At 40.2% G+C, this 18,400-nt stretch overlaps 1 protein-coding gene across 2 annotated transcripts in view; it reads left to right on the plus strand.

The window, feature by feature from the left end:
- BEST3 (bestrophin 3) overlaps nt 1-18,400 on the plus strand; it is a 126,438-nt gene that overhangs the window by 86,973 nt on the left and 21,065 nt on the right. Inside the window, exons 1-2 of one of the 2 annotated variants that reach the window (XM_069762020.1) lie at nt 14,538-14,602; nt 14,961-15,194. In XM_069762020.1, the coding sequence (XP_069618121.1) occupies nt 15,032-15,194 (163 nt within the window). In that variant the 5' untranslated portion in view covers nt 14,538-14,602; nt 14,961-15,031. Of the gene's footprint in view, nt 1-14,537; nt 14,603-14,960; nt 15,195-18,400 lie in introns of those variants that run through there. The other variant, XM_069762019.1, reaches the window with a different exon arrangement.

Genomic DNA, 18,400 nt, shown 5'->3' on the forward strand with positions numbered 1-18,400 from the left:
CTGCTTGGTTCTGTGTTCCCTCACATAGGCTGCAAGAAGCAGAGAAAACGGCTCTGCAAAAGCTCAAACTCCACACTGACACACCCAACCCTCTGCTTCAGGGGTTTTTACCAAAGAACCTGTGACCGCTGGCCACATGGAAAACCCGGGCCTGAAAGGAAATGGACCACTCCACTATCTTCCTGTAGTCCATTTAAAAAATAAAAGCCCATGGCAGGTTTTTTTTTAATCTGCCTTGGACAAATAGCTTGCCCAAGACCAATACTCACTTTTATTCTACATTGCAATCACAGCTATGCCTGTGACTGCAATGCACTCCCGAAGCCTCAATATGCTTATTTGCGCATCCTGGGGGACAAACAGCGCCCCTGGCATATGACCCCGGTCACTGCCTCACAACACTTATTTATGCCACTTTTTTGCCTTTAATTATGATACATGTGTTGATCATGCTCCCTTCCAAATGAACTTTGTCCACTTTTCAAAATATGCCAAAGCTGCCAACTGCGCAAGCATTTTTTGACATTTGATACAGTTTTATTCCACATTTCTGTGAATCGGGACTTTATTGTCCCCTGATTGAGGTCTGGTCCTTGGTTGTGATGCCCCAAGACACGAAGGACAATTCTTTAATAGGGTTCTCCATCTTCAATTATTTTATGCTGATGGATTTTCTCTAGGTAAAAATAATAAACTGAGCTTTTCCTGAGATTGCCCCGCACCAGCAATGCTTCTTACTGCTGCTTTTGACAGGCTACAGTAGTGATTGTCATGACTAGAACTCACGTGACCGCTGCATCCAATCACTAGGCTCATGGTTGATCCTGAGGTAGTTGGCACAAGACTACATAGATAAATAGATATACTGTAGTTCCTACATAGAGACATTTGGAAAATATAATTAAGTAGACCACATTTGGTGCTGTGCTGATGAAGGTACCTATAATCTGTCCTTTAATAATAACCACAAACAATATAAAGATTCCCAACATACGTCAGGATTTCCAAACTCCGGGTCCCTTCAGGACAGCAGAGAATTGTCAAAATAAAGATCAAGCTTGTTATTCCTGATACGATGTATACTTTCATGGCTCAGAGAATAACCATAAACCAATGTTGATTCCTATGAAACAAAAGAACATGTAGAAGAAAATTCCTCTAAGCCTAGGGCTGCACAGTGACTTTGGCCGTTATACCAGTCACACCTGGCATACATATCTTATTTTAGAGAGTACATTTTGTACAGACTCTAATCCAAACTGATACCAGTCAGATAAGTGATCTATCATTCTTTGACAATGGGAGATAACTATCTGTATACTAATATAAGAATTGCGCTAGATGAGGGTAACTGGTTATATAAAAATGTTAAAAGATCAGAATAGCTTTAATGAGGACCTATCAAGAAGTCAAAAGTGGCCAGTATTTGCTCTTATTTTATTCTCGTTGCTCCCGAGTTTTCAATTTTTTTGCTATACGATTCCAGAGATATCAGCCTTTTTATTTAGTCCTAATTTCATGATCTTTACCAAAGGGGCATTGGTCACAGGATTCTCTGAAGGCATGTCGTTAGGCTGCTCTGCATTACTACCCTGTGAACAACGCACCCTTACTAAAGACCTGGGGTGGGCAACTGATTCCTGTGGTCCGCAGTGCAGTCTCATTTTGACATCTGTCTGAGCTTTAATTTCTTCCTGCTCTGCAGAGCACATACACTTAGCACTCACTACTGAATGCTCGGGAACATGTAATGAAAGATTACGTCCTCACTCTGGCCAGTGCCAGCATCATGATGTACTTTTTGGGTAGAGTTAGCTCACAATTCTCTCCCATCCCACACTAGAAGACAACAGTGTCTCCTATAATGTATATACCACAGCTCCAGAGTTTCCAGAGATGACTAAACCACAGCCCCATGTCTCCTATGATGTTGATGCCTCAGCCCTATGCCTCTTGTGATGACTATACTGCAGCCCCATGCAGCTTGTGATGACTATACCACAGCCTGTGATTACTATACCGCAGCCCCATGCCTCCTGTGATGTCTACACTACAGCCCCGTTTCTCCTGTGATGCATATATCGCAGCCCCATGCTTCCTGTGATGTATATACTGCAGCCAAATGTCTCCTTCGATATGATATATAGAACCAGCCAAATTATAATAGCAAAAATCACCAATATATTAACTGAAACATAATATTGGAAAAGATAGGAGAACTAGAGTTTTCATATATTCAAAAGAACTATTATTTATTTATATCAAAAACATGATAGAACACATGATACAAAAATGTATCAATGAATAAATACAATGTAAATTACATATTATATTCATAGAGATTGATCCTAAAAGGCGATGATGATATAGAATGGCCGCGAACCTGGACACATATAACACAGCGCTGAAAGTGAAATCCACGTGAGCAGTGGGTCAGATACACTAAATTCTAGCTTATAAAAAGATCATAGGCTCACTGCCCTAATACAATAGGACAAAAGGTAATACCAAAGTGCTAGTTGAGCCATGTGATTAAATCAGAGCCAGAAAGACACAATATGCTTTTCATAATACAGTGCTGTTTCAAACATAAAATGAATAAAGGGTTAATTACCCATGATCATGTCCGAGGTTCAGTCCTGTCCAGGGGGCGACCACTCGCCCTGACATGAGTTTCGCGAGCGTGATTGTCGCTTCCTCAAGGGTGTCTCCTTTGATGTATATACTGCAGTCTCGATGTCTCCCAAGTGATGTATACTGCAGTCTCGGTGTCTCCTATGTTATGTATACTGCAAATCTCCCACCTCTTGAGTTCTATAAATGTAATGTGAGCAGTGATAGATTTCCCACTGTGAAAGGACCTGTAGTGTAATATACATCTGTGTTCAGTATAACTTACTGCTGTGAGTTGTTTGCAAAAGTTATTATTGCAAAGAGTTGCCCACATTCCAAACTGATAAAGATCAGGAAAAGCAGTTATGAGAAGAATTTTTTTTTTCCTGGGCGTCAAAGAACACTAGCAGAATGTGGGACATATGTCAGGATGGGAGATATATATATACCAGGAAGGGGTTCGGGATAAGGAACATATATACCAGGATGCGGCCCAGGATAAAGGACATATATACCAGGATGGGACCCAGGATAAGGGACATATATACCAGGATAGGGCCCAGGATAAGTGACATATATACCAGGATTGGGGATATATATACCAGGATAAGTGACATATATACCAGGATGGGGCATATATGTACCAGGATGGGGCCAAGGATAAGGGACAGATATACCAGGGAGAGCTATATCACACAAAATAGTTAATAAATAACATTTCCCACATGTCTACTTTACATTAGCACAATTTTGGAAACATAATTCTTTTTTGTTAGGAAGTTAGAAGGGTTAAAAGTTGACCAGCAATTTCTAATTTTATTCAACAAATATTACAAAAATATATTTTTTAGGGACTACATCACATTTGAAGTGACTTTCAGGGTCCTATATGACAGAAAATACCCCCAAAATTACACCATTCTAAAAGCTGCACCCCTCAAGGTGCTCAAAGCCACATTCAAGAAGTTTATTAACCCTTCAGGTGCTTCAAAGGTACTGAAGCAATGTGGAAGGAAAAAAATAACATTTACGGTAATTTTTTTTCACAGAGCCAAACTTTTTCATTTTCACAAGGTAACAGGAGAAAATGGACCCCAAAATTTGTTGTGCAATTTCTCCTCAGTATGCCAATACCTTATTTGTGGGGGAATTCTACTGTTTAGGCGCATGGCAGAGCTCAAAAGGGAAGGAGCGCCATTTGAGTTCTTGAATGTAAAATTTGCTGGAATAATTAGCGAACACCATGTTGCGTTTCGAGAGCCCTTGATGTGCCTAAACAGTGGAAACCCCCCACAAGTGAACCAATTTTGGAAACCACACCCCTCAAGGATTTTATCCAGGGGTATAGTGAGTACCTTGAACCCACAGGTACGACACAGAATTTGATAACATTAGGTCGTCATATTGAATATAATATAAAATATTCTGAGGCACTACTGTGAAGGTGCTCAAGTAGGTTACCCGTCTCTCTCTTACGATTATTTGGTATAATTGAATTGTCTATTGTACTTCTGTGGTGTTGCATATATTTATTATTACACATTGGTGATTATGTTATTCGTTCTTCATTTAGTTCCATTGTATGCTGTAATATACATTGACATGTATTTTATTTTTTGTTTATTGATCTCACATAATAGACTGACGAAGGTCCATGACAGACCAAAACATTTATACAGACTGCAAAATAACATTTTCTGAACAAAGATCTATTAATTCGAGTGCCAAGTTTTATTATTGTCATATTGAATATGTCATCATTAGTGTTGAGCTCAAGTGCTCGCTTCTCCAGTTTACATTGGGTGCTCGGGTATGCACCGAATATCGCATGTGCTCGATTTCCTGCGCTCATGTTTTGCGGCTGTTAGACACCCCCAAAAAAACCATGCAGGGATGTGCGATTCTCTGCACATATCAAAATATATATTTTATAATTTTTATCTATCTAATGGGGTGATAAAGGGGGGTTCGATTTTCTATTGTTTTATTTTGATCACTGTGATAGGGTCTATCACAGTGATCAAATGGAACCAATTGGAATAATTTTCTATTGTTGCCAGGTACCAGCTGGCAGGTCTCGGTGGGTGCACTGCACATGCGCCCGCCTTTTTTTCTTTTTCAGGAAGATGACGCAGGGTCGGGAGACTGATCAGGAGGGATCGGGGAATGTCGGAGGTATCGGGAAGTCTCAGGGGGCATCATTTCTTTCTCTTTTGACATGTATATCATGACAGAAGAGAGAGAAATGATTGAAACAGCTGCACACTTTTTGTGTATGATCACCGTTATTCGCTGAATAACGGCGATCAAGTGATCGAAAACTGGAACATCCAGCCATGATCATGTTCTCTGGAGTTTCAGCGACCCTCCCCACGATTATGGGGAGCGCTTCAGCCTTCTTCCCGATCGCCCTTTTAAAATGGTAATGAGGGAATAAGTACCCTTAGCGGACGCCGTTTTAATGCTTATCGGCGGTCACTAAGGGGTTAAACATATCCAATTCTGGAAGTTATTATTATTATTACAAGATCTAATGATTAAAATTAAATTTTGTTTGTGGGAAAATCCCTTTAAGGAACATTTTGGTGATTTTTCAGCGTGGGGGTCTTTATGAAAAATAACAAATGGCTGAAAATGACTTTTGAGGCACAGTGCAAAGCTCAGAAGGGAAGAAGCACCATATTGGAGTTCAGATTTTTTTGGACTGGTTTGAGGGTGCCTTGTAACATTGGTGGAGCCATTGAGGTACCATAATAGCAGAATCCCCCATAAGTGACCCCATTTTGCAACCTACGCCTCTCACTGAATCCATCTAGAGGTGCAGTGATCATATTAACACCACAGTTGTGGCACAGAATTTTATACCATTGGACAGAAAAGAAAAAATAATTACATTTTTACCACCAAAATGTAGTTTTAGCCCAAGATTTTACATTTTTCACACTGGGAAATGGGTAAAAATGGCACCAAAATTTGTCCTACAATCTCTGTTGAATGTGGAAATACCCCATATGTGGCTGTACAGTATTGCTTAGCCATATCGTAAAACTCAGGAAGGACGGAGCATTATTGTCCTCCTGGAGCACAGATTTTGCTAGAATAATTTGCAGACCCCAATACAGAGCACCTAAGTGCTAGAAGAGCAGAATCCTCCCTCAACTGACCCAATTTTGGAAATTATACCCCTGTGGGAATTTCTCTATAGATGAAGTGACGATTTTGACTCCATGGGTGTTTTCCAGAAACAAGCAGCAGCGCCTGTTGCTGAGTGAAAATTTGACACTGCAATTGTGGTGCCCTTACGTTTCAGTCACATGTACATTGTAGTCACCAGTATGTGGTAGTCACCAGTACATGATAGTGACCAGCTTGTGCTTCTGGTGACACACACTTGTAAATTAGGTGGGCTGTCATCGCTACAGAAATGCCAAATATGTGGACGCTAAAGGTGGTTTAGGCGGACTGGGGCTCAGAAGGGAGGGGGGCATTTGGATTTGGGAGGGCAGATTTTGCTGAATTTCTTTTGATAGTGAAGAAGAGCCATTTCGCTTTTCCAGAACGTTTGTGCTACCAGTAAAGTAGAAGCCCCCTATATTTACGTTAACAGATAACTGAGCTGAGCGGGGGGCTTTTTTTTTTTGATTGATTTAAAGCTTTTATTGGGAACATTTTACATAACATTTGGGAACACATTTATCCAGCACTCTATGCTGAGCACTTACATCGGGGTTTACATCTAAATCTCCGAGTGACGTGATTCAGATGAGACACATGAGGGATCCATTCACTATAATGCAGCAGCAGAATTACTCTGGACTTCATCTGGCCTCTATTCAACGATGTCCTTCTTTTCAAAGGTGCACAAAACTGTGGTCGACCGTGCTTTTATCCAGTCCTAAAAAGACTAATACTGTCGGATCATAAGCAGCCACACAGCGTCCACGGTGCCTCCATCTGCCTCATTATAGGGAATCTTCCGCCTGGGATTTCGTCTGAATCACATTTTTAAGAGATTTACACGGAAACCCCGGTGTGAACGCAGAGCGCAGGATAAATGTGCACCGAGCCTTACTGGGAGGAAGAATGAAAAAAATCAACAGCATGTGAAGAATTGGTTTTATTTATTTTTTATGCTGTTCCTCATGCCATATAAATGATTAGGTGATTTTATTCTTCGGGTTGGTGCGATTACAGAGATATCATATTTATATCGGTTTTTATGTTTGGCTGCTATCACACACTAAAAGACTATTTTTATTTCAAAAACTACTTTTTGCATCGCCATATTTTGATACCTATAATTTTTCCTTACTTTGTCTGACATAGTCAAATGATGGCTTGTCTTTTGCAAGACGAATTGATGTTTATATTGGTACCATTTTTGGGCACATTACATTTTTTGATCGGCAGAATGAACAAAAACCAGCAATTCAATTTTTTTTTTATGCCGTTCCACGTGTGGTAAAATTGATAAGGCAGCTTTATTCTTTGGGTCAGTACAATTACAGCGATACCACATTTATATCATTTTTTTTACACAAAAACTATTTTTTTTTTATAATTCTGTTTATTAAATTTTCAAAAGTTAACAAGGCAAATAAACAGCAATAACAAAGCCCCATACCCTCCTCAAAAACCTTTTCTCCGCATGCACACAACATTCGAGATATGTTATGGAATTGGTGTGTGACCACCTATCCGCTGTAGTAAATACCATTGGGTGTTTTCAAATTGAGCTCGCAGTTTTTCCCTAGTCTCTAGAGGAAGAGATGGAACAAAGAGAGACCATGTAGTCAGGAATTTACCGGACATCTTTTCCTTGTTGGTCAATGCATCCATCCACTCCACACAAAAACTAATTTATAGAAAAAATAATTAATTTTGCATCGCTTTATTCTGAGCTATAACTTTTATTTTTCTGCTGACGGAACTGTATGGTGTCTTGTTTTTTGCAAGACAATATGGCATTTTCAGAGATACCATTTTTGTTTAGATTGGTCTTTTTGATCACATTTTATTCCACTTTTTGTTTGGCAGTATGACGAGAAAAGCATAGTTTTTTGCCACACTTTTTATCTATTTTTTTAACGATGTTCACTGAAGGGATGAACCAGTGGAACAGTTTTATTGGTCAGTTTGTTCCAGACATGGCAATACCAAATATGTGTACTTTTTTTTTTTTTCATAAATGTATGTATTGGATTAATATTTTTCTTCTTTTTTGCTCTTTATTTTATGATTTTTTTATATTTTCACAATTTTTATTAACTTTTTTCTGCTTTTTTACATTGCACCAAGATGAGACATCAACTGTGTAATGACAGATCTCTGATCTAATACTCTGCAATGCTTCTGACATGCAGGAAGGAGGGGTGTGAGATAGTTCTGACAGGCCAGTGTCCCTGGGTGACCATGCCATCATCTTTGAGGCCGGGTCACCATGGAGACCATCGACACAACGTGATCAAATCACGTTGTGCCGAAGGAAGCACAGAGGGAGCTCTATGATGCCTCACGATGTCACTGTCACTATTGACAGCGACATCAGAGGGGTCAAACGCCTTCGATCGGTGCTAGCACATAGAGCTGACACCCACACCCGTAATGATTAAATAATAATAATAAATTGTGCACATTAAAATACAGAGTCCACATTGATTAGTAATATCCTGACTTACTATTTAAGCCATGCCAGGTGAATATAATTCCACCTCTCACAGTGAAATTGTTGTAGTATTATTCAATTCTTCCCCCTTTTTTTTAATAAATTTGCTATTGATAGAGGATCTCATGTCAGGGGTAGGTATTATTCAATCCCTTCCCTTATGAGAATTATAGTGATCCATTTCACTGGCTAGTTAGACTTTGGGGAGTAAGTATTTTTCAATGCCTGCTCAAAAAACAGCTGCCTCACCGACATGTTTCGCTATTGCTGGCTTCTTCAAGGAAATAAGGCTGCAAATTTATAATAATTCTTATAATGTGGACTCTGTATTTTTAATTTAGCACAATTTATTATTATTATTATTATTAGTATTAGTATTATTTAATCATTAAAAGTTATTTTTTTAAATCTCAGAATCTTTAGTTAGGGTCTATTTGCCATTCGGCAATTTGTAAATTATATTGTTATACCCTACGCTGATTCTGGTTGAACAATTTTGGACACCCACACTCGATCACGGCGGCACTCAGTGTGAGCCTGCGTGATCCCAGCGCCATATGTATACGACAGTGGCGCCTTGCATATACGGCACATGTTGGGAAGGGGTTAATGAGTGCCATCCTCAGCAATCAAGGACCTGCAAGACATAAAAACAGTAATACAATGCATTCTTTAAGCAGAAACAATCTGGAACATCATATTCTTTTTCAAGGTGTAATAGTCCTTGGTAAGGTAAGGATCCTGTGCTTCTTGGTAAGGACCCTGGAAAATTTCATAAAGTGGAATCAGTTTTGGATACTTCTCATTCCATAGCTGAAGGTGTAGGACCCTCCAGCCGCATAAACACCATTAACATCATTTATGGCTCCAGATGTACAAAAGGCAACAGACAAAGGAAAAAGTCTGCTATCTTTTTGGACTATTCAGAAGCTTCTGTATGGTTGGCAACCGCAAAATTGGTCTATGCCCATGTTGCAATTTTGTCGCATATTTTCACAATTTTTTCTGTGCAGTTTTCTCACAAAACCCAAAGGATTTCCTAGTACCAGCAAAGAGATGTTTGTAGTCTCATGCTTGTTTTTTACTTACAGATTTAAATCTGCAGCAGGTAAGTTCCTTTCAGTGTTTTGCTGCAGATTTCACCCCTTCTAATAGGACTGAGAGAGGGAGTGTTGACGTGGTTTTTCAGTGCAAACAAAGTTTTCTTTACAATAAGATCAATTCCAGTGTTTCCTATATTCTGTTGTACTATTAATGAGCAAAACCCACAACACAAGGGCAAGTCCCAAAGTCCAATATGTCAGTGTTTATGTATATAAACTATGTATATACAGTACAGACCAAAAGTTTGGACACACTTTCTCATTTAACGATTTTTCAGTTTTTTCATGACTACGAAAATTGTAAATTCACACTGAAGGCATCAAAATTATGAATTAACACGTGGATTTATATACTTAACAAAAAAGTGTGAAACAACTGAAAATATCTATATATATAATTGCCTAAGGGTTTTTCCGTCTGTCTGTCCTGGAAATCCCGCGTCTCTGATTGGTCGGGGCTGCCAGGCCTCGACTAATCAGCGACGGGCACAGCATGGCGACGATGATGTCATAAAGGTTGCCTCAACCACTCAGCGATGGGCACAGTCCGACGCAAATTCGCCTCGACCAATCGGCGATGGGCACAGTATCGACGTAGATGTCATAATGGTTGCCATGGCGACGATGATGTCATAAAGGTTGCCTCGACCAATCAGCGACGGGCACAGTCTGCCGCGAATTCTGGAATCATCATTGTCCATATACTACGGGGACATGCATATTCTAGAATACCCGATGCGTTAGAATCGGGCCACAATCTAGTGTCTTATATTCTAGGTTCTTCAAAGTAGCCACCTTTTGCTTTGATGACTGCTTTGCACACTTTTGGCATTCTCTTGATGAGCTTCAAGAAGTAGTCACCGGAAATGGTCTTCCAACAATCTTGAAGGAGATCCCAGAGATGTTTAACACTTGTTGGCCCTTTTGCCTTCACTCTGCGATCCAGATCACCCCAAACCATCTCGATTGGGTTCAGGTCTGGCGTAGCACCCCATCACTCTCCTTCTTGGTCAAATAGCCCTTACACAGCCTAGAGATGTGTTTGGGGTCATTGTCCTGTTGAAAAATAAATGATGGTCCAACTAAACGCAAAGTGGATGGAATAGCATGCCGCTGCAAGATGCTGTGGTAGCCATGCTGGTTCAGTATGCCTTCAATTTTGAATAAATCCCCAGCAGTGTCACCAGTAAAGCACCCCCACACCATCACACCTCCTCCTCCATGCTTCATGTTGGGAACCAGGCATGTAGAGTCCATCCGTTCACCTTTTCTGCGTGGCACAAAGACTCGGTGGTTGGAACCAAAGATCTCAAATATGGACTCATCAGACCAAAGCACAGATTTCCACTAGTCTAATGTCCATTCCTTGTGTTCTTTAGCCCAAACAAGTCTCTTCTGCTTGTTGCCTGTCCTTAGCAGTGGTTTCCTAGCAGATATTTTACCATGAAGGCCTGCTGCACAAAGTCTCCTCTTAACAGTTGTTGTAGAGATGTGTCTGCTTCTAGAACTCTGTGTAGCATTGACCTGGTCTCTAATCTGAGCTGCTGTTAACCTGCAATTTCTGAGGCTGGTGACTTGGATAAACTTATCCTCAGAAGCAGAGGTGACTCTTGGTCTTCCTTTCCTGGGGCGGTCCTCATGTGAGCCAGTTTCTTTGTAGCGCTTGATGGTTTTTGCAACTGCACTTGGGGACACTTTCAAAGTTTTCTCAATTTTTCGGACGGACCTTCATTTCTTAAAGTAATGATGGCCACTCGTTTTTCTTTACTTAGCTGCTTTTTTCTTGCCATAATACAAATTCTAACAGTCTATTCAGTAGGACTATCAGCTGTGTATCCCCCAGACTTCTGCACAACACAACTGATGGTCCCAACCCCATTTATGAGGCAAGAAATCCCACTTATTAAACCTGACAGGGCACACCTGTGAAGTGAAAACCATTCCCGGTGACTACCTCTTGAAGCTTATCAAGAGAATGCCAAGAGTGTGCAAAGCAGTCATCAAAGCAAAAGGTGGCTACTTTGAAGAACCTAGAATATAAGACATATTTTCAGTTGTTTCACACTTTTTTGTTAAGTATATAATTCCACATGTGTTAATTCAAAGTTTTGATGCCTTCAGTGCGAATTTACAATTTTCATAGGCATGAAAATATAGAAAAATCTTTAAATGAGAAGGTGTGTCCAAACTTTTGGTCTATACTGTACATAGAATGTATATACTGGGAAATTATACAGGGCAAGGCCGGACTGGCCATCTGGCATTTCTGGCAAGTGCCAGAAGGGCCTGTCTGGTTGTGGGCTGCCTTCCTGCTGCATTGTTAACAGAATCTGTGTTATTAGGACACCAGTACTGTTAAGAGTTGTGACGGAGCACAAAGTCGCTGACTCCGTCACTTACCCCAGCAGGCCACGGGTATCATCAGAAATATTGGTCTTGTAATAGTAAATCTTGCTTTCCTCCATCTAGGGTAATATTAGTAATATATCCCATCTAGTGCTTGGGGATGGGGACAGCATGGGCCTGTGTGATTTCAAATGCCAGGGCTGAATTTCAGCCCCGGTCCATACCTGATACAGGGGTATGCAGTAAATGCATCCTGAGCTTGTAATGAATTGAATTGAATGCCTCCTTAAAGGAGGTTTCCGGGCTGAAGTGAAAAGTCTGCAGTCACTCTATGTGCCATATCATGACAACGTGCAATGCCCACACTGCCACGATTCCCAATGCAGATCTGCGAGCACTTGATTGCATGTATGTGATTTGCGCAGTGTCATTTACTGTACATGGTCTTCTGGCTTCTCTCAATTCTCTTCTATTGTAAGAAGCCAAAGGAGTCTAGGCCGCACGTGCCTGCAAGTGTTTAAATCACATACATATGTCACCGCCCACCGCACGGAAAATACCGGGGAATCATGACATTGTACGAATAGCTCACTGCCACAACTTCCAGTCTACAGAGTAGACTGCAGACTTTTTGTTTCCTGATCAACCCCTTTAACCAGTATGTATCAGTATACCTTTAATCTGACTGTCCACTATGCTCTCACATGAGTGCTTCAAAAAATGTTGCCGGCAAGGTATAAAGTAAATTACTTATTGCAATCAAGAGCAGATTTACGCAACTGTATGCCATAAAATCCTTCACATAATGTATATGAGATTTCTCCAGCGTATATGCCGCTCCTATATACACCAAGCAATGTTTAGCATATTTTTCTTTGCTTTAATTTCTTTGTTGGATAATATGAACTATGCACAAGCTGATCATATTACTTATTACCTGATTTATCTATAAGTATTTTGCATTAGGAATTAATAAATACATGAATGTTGCATATAATTTCAATTAGAGTTTTAAATTACCCTACACTAAGACCTTTCCTTCCAAAAACATTCATCTTCAATTAAAAAACAAAGAAATAACATTACACTCACATACAACATTATACAAATTCCATGGCAATCTTCAATGTATTTCTTACAAATTGCCGCACCTACATCCATCCCCTAGAGGGCGACACAGTTCACATCCTGGTCATTCTCTGCACCATACCATATAACACATAACTTCTCAACAGATTTGGAAATAAAATACTTTTGAGGGACCTTTAGGCCATGTTCACACGTAGCGTAATTTCTGCATCTTTTTTGCTACATTTTTTTTTTGCAAAGCAAATCTGCTTCATTTAACTATTCAAACGAATGTGATATCATGAAATCTCCTGCACTTTCAGCTTCTAAACATGTTGTTGAACTGTACTTTTTATAGCATGTGTTTTTTCTCTATAGGTATCTATGAGACGCCTGAAAAATCACATGTACACAACTGTACTTGATTTTTTAACTGCAATATCAAACTGTTCTGTACTATAAAAAAAGCATTAAAACACTGTTTTAATCTACAGAAAAATTGCACTGCATAAGCGAGAAAACACAGCAAAAATGTAATAACCAGAGAAGACTGTCATTCCGTAATTAGTGCAGACACCTGCATATAAAAAGCAGCAGAAAAAAACGTATGTAGCTGGCCTTAGATGAGTAAGGCTATGTTCCTACGATGAGCTTTTGGTGAGTTTTTGATACTGCAGAATTTCTGCACCATTTCTGCCACTGTTAGGTAAATTGGGTTACTTTTTTACGTTTTTTTCATTGCGGTTTTGACTGCGTTTTTGTCGTGTTTTTAACTGCATTCTTTTCTCTTTTTGATGTGTCATGTTTTAAATAAAGCTGCTTTGCGTTTGATACTTCCTGGTATTTGGCTTTGACAAAACTTTATTGATACAGTTATGTCCGGATTACTTGTATTTTTTATGCGTTTCTGCCGTGGAAATGCACAAAAACAGGTATTTCACCTGTGAAGCCTCAAGAGAAGTCCACATGTTATGGATTTGAAACACGTACCACAGGTCAGTTTACGCTAACTGGAAAAAAAAGCACAGTGGGCATGAGATTATAATCCAATTCACTTTGCTGGAACTGTAAGATGCAATGAAAATACGGGAAACATTCACCAAAAACTCATTGTGGACACATAGCCTTTTTGTGTATTCAGTTTAAAGGGAACCTGGCAGGTCCCCCATGCCCTCCAACCCACCAGCATTTGTATATTGCTTTATACATTCCCTGCCTATAAGGCGTTTGTCTTGGAAGACACATTACCAGATGTTTGTTTTGTTTTTTTAAAGTATTTTTAATACAAAACTTATCTTTTGACTAGTTGATGGGGCATTAGTTTCCCCAGATAGGTCATCCCACTCAGCATGTTATAACATCCCTGTGGGCGTGATAACCTGATTTTCAAGAGCAGGCATGTGCGCAACTTTCTTTTTAACACATTATTGCGCCTCTGAAGCTGGGTGTGCTCTTCTCTTCTTCAGAGGCGTACTTCATATGTCCAGGAGCAAAGAAAATGGCTGACGTTCACGAAGGAGCAGAAGATCAGTTGCCAACTCGCTGTAAGCTCTGTTCTTCTGATGTCATTCTTCTTCTTTGCTTACAGACATATTGTAGATATAGAACAGATTACTTTCTGTAGCGCTGGTGCCACTTCATTATACCGATTGGTGGAAGTCACCAGTTTTATTGGGGAGCTCTTGACTATGACTGATGACACAATGCCTGAGTGGTTCAGCATTTTGACCATTTTTTACTCTGCCACGGCGGACTTACTTTGAAATATAGGATGAAAAGTATGCACAGCAGCCAACAAAAATATCAGGTAAGCAGGTAATATTTGACACAACTGCTAACATTAAAACCATACAAACATATCTGTCCATTATGGCCTCATTAGTGAAAAATATTAAGTTTTTATATGTAATACACTTGTACCATTTTTATGGCTAAGTTTGAATCAAATGTAACCTCTAAAACATTTGCCAAACCAAGATAGACAGATGGCTTCCACCATGGTTAGTGTGATTGGTGATCCTGATTTCTTGTAAAAACACATATAATATAGGGACATTAACACTAATATTACTGTGACTTTGCAGATGTCCATATTCCCCTGCTTTACACTGATCATGGCAATAAACCACGAGTAGCAGTTTAAAATTATATCTGTCTCCCTACAGGTTTTTACGTCACTCTTGTAGTGAATCGATGGTGGAATCAGTTTGTAAATCTTCCTTGGCCTGACCGACTCATGTTACTCATCTCCAGCAATGTGCATGGAAGAGACGAATATGGACGGTTACTTCGCAGAACACTTATGCGATATGTGAATCTTACTTCGTTGCTAATTTTCCGCTCTGTTAGCACTGCAGTTTACAAAAGATTCCCAACCATGGACCATGTTGTGGAAGCAGGTATAAAAATATCCAATTGCCATAAATCCTTCAAAGTAACGTCAAATAGATCACCTAATATATAATCTAATTTGTTACTTCATAATGTGATTATAAAAGATTATTTAAAAAATTAGGTACACATACTAGGTCATAGAAAGACCGTAAAGCCCCCCGATTCACATTAAACTAATGCCATCTGAGTCCGGGTTCAGCCAACACAATAATGTGTAAGGGGGCATCAGCCAACTAATATTTGGGGGCAATGTTGGACTGGATTGCCTACTACCCACAAGTAGAATTGACTCTAAGGACCCACACTACAGCTATACACAAATAACACTAGGCATTATCCCGTTAGAGTGTAGACTGTAAAATACAAAAAGCTCCTGTACATCTACAGTCATGGACAAAAATTTTGAGAATGAGACAAATATTAATTTTTCCAAAATCTACTGCTTCATTTTTTCTAATGGCAATTTGCATATACTCCTGAATGTCAGAGTGATCAGCTTAACAGCAAATACTGTACTTGCAAAGTCAATATTTGCCCAGAAAATTAACTTTAACCCCCAAAACACATTTCAACATCATTGCAGTCCTGCCTTAAAAGGAGCAGCTAACATCGTTTTAGTGATTGATCCATTAACACAGGTGTGGGTGTTGATGAGGACAGGGCTGGCGATCAATCAGTCATGATTAAGTAAGAATGACATCACTGGACACTTTAAAAGGAGGCTGGTGCTTGGTATCATTGTTTCTCTTCAGTTAACCATGGTTATCTCTAAAGAAACACGTGCAGCCATCATTGCACTGCACAAAAATGGCCTAACAGAGAAGAGTATCGCAGCTACAAAGATTGCACCTCAGTCAACAATCTATCGCATCATCAAGAACTTCAAGGAGAGAGCTTCCATTGTTGTCAAAAAGGCTCCAGAGCGCCCAAGAAAGACCAGCAAGCGTCAGGACCGTATCTTAAAACTGTTTCAGCTGCGGGATCGGACTACCAGCAGTGCCGAGCTTGCTCAGGAATGGCAGCAGGCTGTGTGAGTGCTTCTGCACGCACTGTGAGGCGGAGACTCTTTGAGCAAGGCCTGGTTTCAAGGAGGGCAGCAAAGAAGCCACTTCTCTCCAGAAAAAACATCAGGGACCGACTGATATTCTGCAAAAGGTACAGGGAGTGGACTGCTGAGGACTGGGGCAAAGTCATTTTCTCTGATGAATCACCTTTTCGATTGTTTGGGACATCTGGAAAACAGCTTATTCGGAGAAGAAGAGGTGAGCGATACCACCAGTCTTGTCTCATGCCAACTGTAAAGCATCCTGAAACCATTCATGTGTGGGGTTGCTTCTCAGCCAAGGGAATCAGCTCACTCACAGTCTTGCCTAAAAACACAGCCATGAATAAAGAATGGTACCAGAATGTCCTCCAAGAGCAACTTCTCCCAACCGTCCAAGAGCAGTTTGGCGCCCAACAATGCCTTTTCCAGCATGATGGAGCACCTTGCCATAAAGCAAAGGTGATAACTAAATGGCTCATGGAACAAAACATAGAGATTTTGGGTCCATGGCCTGGAAACTCCCCAGATCTTAATCCCATTGAGAACTTGTGGTCAATCATCAAGAGACGGGTGGAAAAACAAAAACCAACAAATTCTGGAAAATGCAAGCATTGAGTATGCAAGAATGGACTGCTATCAGTCAGGATTTGGTCCAGAAGTTGATTGAGAGCATGCCAGGGAGAATTGCAGAGGTCTTGAAGAAGAAGGGTCAACACTGCAAATATTGACTTGCTGCATTAACTCATTCTGTCAATATAACCTATTGGTACTCATAATATGATTGCAATTATATTTCTGTATGTGATATAAACATCAGACAAACACTATTAAAAACCAGAGGGCAGCATATCATGTGAAAATATAATTTTGGTGTCATTCTCAAAACTTTTGGCCATGACTGTAGTGTGCTCAGACCGTAATTGTGATGTATACTTATTGTAGTTTGCATTAAAGTGTTCTTAAGTGAAAACAAGCTTGTATATACACAGTTATCACCATACCTATGTTATTGATCCTGTGGGTGTGCTCCATTCATGCTCTATGGGGCTGTAAGAAAAATCCAAGTGCGGTGTTTGGCAGCCACATAGGGAATGAATAGAGCAATGCTTGAATATAATGCTCTATTCTAACATTTTTTCACTGGAGAAACCCTTTAAGTCACCTCTGCCACTGTGTAACAGTATGTCATAGGACAGGGAGGGATTAAACTTCCCAATATTTAAAGCTGACCTGATAACTTCTCCATGTCACGCAAACCAGCCCTAAGTCTTTATCCCATTTTTTCTACTGCTTCCAACAATCTCGTTTCTTTTGTTTTGTCTTTAAGTAAACTCATAAATTCAGTGGGCGACTACTAGAGGGGGCGTTTCTTTCTCAGACTAATCGTTCCACTAATCATGTTATTTAGCTCCTGTGGACGTCAGTAACATGATTTGCAAAAGTGTCACCATCTGCTCTTTGATAACCTCTGCCTCCCTCAGAAAGCGCAGTAATCCGGGTGTATGCAGCCCAGTTTCATTGGTGCACTGTGCATGCCCAGAGAGGCAGCATTGATGTAGGGCACAGCGAGCATGACTTGATATTTGAGGAATCGGCAGTGACCTTTTCTGCCTTTTGCAAGGCTGCGGCTTTCTCATCCGTACAGTAATTAGGCAGTGACCCAAGAAAGTTTAAAATAAATGTCTTTATTTTCAAGCTCCCAAATTAAATCCAGAACTTTTATTGTCTGGTTTGCAGCCGGAACGTCCATATCAGTCCGTTGAGAATGACGACTGCACCACTGTATCACTTGTGGGTGCGTCAATGCTTCTCTGCTCCACAATACCTTTCAACTGGATGTGTGCCCAATGACACGCGCTCAGTTAAAACTAGTGGTGGCTGTGGCGGAATGCATATCACATTGGTCTTCCGGAGATGAGCGCTGGAGATGTCTGTCGGTGATTTCTCACAGTGAACACATACGTTCTTGGCTGAGCGAGCAGTACCATTTATGGGAGAGACGGCCAAGATGGTTTTTAGCCAAATGATCCCCTGAAGAATCGTATACATCCATCTAATGTATATAGACCGCTTAGAAAATAAGGGTAGCATAATTTTCTTCAAATACTGTAGATAATGAAGTATTCCTATTTTATACATAATGGAATACTCACAGGGTATTGTAGA

The sequence above is a fragment of the Ranitomeya imitator genome, chromosome 4, assembly GCF_032444005.1.
Source record: "Ranitomeya imitator isolate aRanImi1 chromosome 4, aRanImi1.pri, whole genome shotgun sequence".
NCBI classification, from domain to species: domain Eukaryota; kingdom Metazoa; phylum Chordata; class Amphibia; order Anura; family Dendrobatidae; genus Ranitomeya; species Ranitomeya imitator.